The 2,779-nt window shown below is 60.3% G+C and overlaps 1 protein-coding gene across 1 annotated transcript in view; it reads left to right on the forward strand.

The window, feature by feature from the left end:
• Positions 1 to 79: 79 nt before the first annotated feature.
• EMH_0046950 (uncharacterized protein) overlaps positions 80 to 2,779 on the forward strand; it is a gene marked incomplete at both ends in the record, with an annotated part of 3,516 nt that continues 816 nt past the window's right edge. Inside the window, 3 exons of the mRNA XM_013496225.1 lie at positions 80 to 167; positions 346 to 430; positions 875 to 2,539. Coding sequence (XP_013351679.1) covers positions 80 to 167; positions 346 to 430; positions 875 to 2,539 — 1,838 coding nt within the window. The remainder of the gene's footprint in view (positions 168 to 345; positions 431 to 874; positions 2,540 to 2,779) is intronic.

The raw sequence follows: 2,779 nt of genomic DNA on the forward strand, positions 1-2,779 counted from the left end.
AGCAGCAGCAGCAGCAGCAGCAGCAACAGCCGCAGCAGCAGCTGCAGCAGCAACCGCAGCAGCAGCCGCAGCAGCACCCATGCTGCGAAGTATCTCTACAGCCTCAGCCTTCAGGCGCAGGGCTCTGCCCCCGCGTCGACCCCACTTGCTGCAGCAGCAACATGCAGGTGCAAGGGAAGCGGCAGCAGCAGCCACAGCAGCTGCATCAGCAGCAGCACCTGCAGCAGCTTGTTGGTCTTATGCTGCTGCAGCAGAGGGTGTTAGCTGCAGGGGGAGATGGGCCCCTAGAGAAAATACTGGCTCCATGTGCTGCTGCAGCCGCGGCTGTCGCTGCTTGAACTGCAGCAGCTGTACCACCAGCAGCAGCAGCAGCAGCAGCAGCAGCAACTTCAGGGGGGCAAGGAGGAGCATCACCACTCTCTTTAAGCAGGTAGGCGGTGATGCATGTCTTTAGTTGCAGCTGCTGCTGCTGCTGTTGCCTGGGTAGCTGCTGCTGCAGCCTGACGTGAAGCCTTGCTCGTTCATATTGCTGGTGCTGGTACTGTGCTTCTGCTGCTGCTGCTGCTGCTGCTTCTGCTGCTGCTGCTGCTGCAGCATTCTGGCGAGGATCTTCCAGCCATTCAAGCCGATGGAGTCTCAACCAACGCGGTGTATCTGCAGCAGATGCAGCAGTAAGCAGCAGCTTTGTGCTGCAGCTGTTGCTGTTGCTGCTGCGTCAGTTGCTGCTGTAATTTGTGTTGCTGGTGCGAGTTAATTAGGATGCGGCTGCTGGGTAGAGCTGCTGTTGCGTCTGCTAGTGCTGCTCATGTTGCTGCTGCTGCTGCTGCTGCTCTTGCTGCTGCTGCTGCTGCTCTTTTTGCTGCTGCTGCTGCAGGTCTTTAGCTAGCCAAATCCTCGAGGCATGCGATTACTATGGCATCGCCGTGCAGCAGGGAGTGCAGGAACAGCAGCAGCAGCAGCAGCAGCTCCTGGCTGAGCAGCAGCAGCAGCAGCAGCAGCAGCAAAAGGAGGAGAAGCAGCAGCAGGAGCATAGTGTAGGGCTTCGCGTTAGTTTGTTGCTGCCTCCGTCCCCCTTGTCTTTTGCTGCAGTTGCTGCTGTTGCTGCAGTAGGGGGCGTGGCGGTGCCTCTGCCGTTTGCTGATGCTGCTGTTGCTGCAGATACAGCAGCAGCTGCAGCAGCAGCAGCAGGAGGCGTAGCTGCAGCAAGTGCAGCAGTAGTGATGCCGCTGGCAGCAGCAGTCGAAGATGCGGGGGGAGAAGTATTTATTACAAAGACAAATGCATGCAGCAGCAGCACGATCTGCAGCAGCAAATCCTTGCGGCTGCTGCAGCAGCAGCTGGCTCAGTCGAGGCCGCAGCTGCTGCTAGTACACCCGGCGCTTGCTGCTGCTGCTGCTGCTCTGTGTGAGCAGCTGGGGATTCATGTTTGTATCTGCGGGGCGAGGACTCCAGTAGCAACCGACATATGCATTGCCCAGCAGCAGCAGCAGCAGCAGCAGCAGCAGCAAGCGACACCAGCAGCAGCAGCAGCAGCAGCAGCAGCAGCAGCAGCGCGACTCTTTGTGAGACAGGTGCCTCTATACACACGCAGGCTGGCAATACAGACAAAGTGGGTCCCTCTAAGGACAGCGGAGGGAGGCCCCTTGGGGCCCCCTCGAGAGGTGAAGGAGGCGCTTGCTGCTGCTGAGAGCAGCAGCAGCAGCAGCAGCAGCAGCACTAGCAGCAATACAAGCTGCAGCAGCCTGCTGGCTAGCGACGGGTGGGGGTTGCTGCTGGAGGCCAGCCGCTGCTGGGGGCAGCCGCGCAGTGTGCTGCTGCCGGCAGCAGCAGTGCAGCAGCAGCTGCAGCGCAGCAGAGAGCAGCTGCTGCAGCACGTATTGCCAGGGCACGAGGCCGTTGTAGCTGCTGCTGCTGCTGCTCTTGTTAAGCCAAAGCTGCTGCTGGCAGCGGTGCTGCCACTGCTGCAGCAGCAAGCCAGCGTCCTGCTGCTGACGAGGCAGCAGAGACCGCCGCTGCCTCTACCTGCACAGGTGGCGCTGCAGCAGCAACCTGCTGATGCTGCAGCAGAAGCACGTGCTGCTGAGACACCGCAGGCGCGAGCTGCTGCGGTTTGGCAGCTGCTTTTGCAGCAGCGGAAGCAGCAGCAGCAGCAGCAGCAGCAGCAGCAGCAGCGATGCACGCTGGTCCTCGACATAGAAACAGCTGAGGCAATGTTGGCTCATTACGAGCATGCAGTAGCAGCAGCTGCTGCAGCAGCTGCTGCAGCAGCAGCACCAAGCAGTGCTTCTGCAGCAGCTGGGGAGGCCCCACTTGCTGCAGCAGCAGACCTTGCTGCTGCTGCGCAGCAGATGATTTGCTGCTGCATCATCTGCACCGACGAGAGCGACTTCATTGTTATGCCAGGCCACGCAGTCCGTGGCGCCAGCAGCAAGAGCAGCAGCAGCAGCAGCAGCAGCAGCAGCAGCAGCAGGAGCGGCAATCCAGATTCTGCTGTTTCATCGCCAAAACCGGCAGTGCGGGTTGCTGCGACAGTCAAGGGGTAAGACACTCGGAATGAAGCCCAAATCAACAGCAGCAACAGCAGCAGCAACAGCAGCAGCAGCAGCAGCGGCAGCAGCAGCAGCAGCAGCAGCGGCAGGGACGGAAGTGGTTAGGAGAAGATATGTGTGTTTTCTTTGTATCTGTGTGCGTGTTGCTGCTGCAGGTGGCAGCTGCTGCTGCCGGCTGCTGCTGCAGTGCAGCACGTGCTGACCCTAACAGAAGTGGGCGTCGTAGCAGT

The sequence above is a fragment of the Eimeria mitis genome, genomic scaffold (genome assembly GCF_000499745.2).
Source record: "Eimeria mitis Houghton genomic scaffold, Emh_scaff1989, whole genome shotgun sequence".
Lineage (NCBI taxonomy): Eukaryota > Apicomplexa > Conoidasida > Eucoccidiorida > Eimeriidae > Eimeria > Eimeria mitis.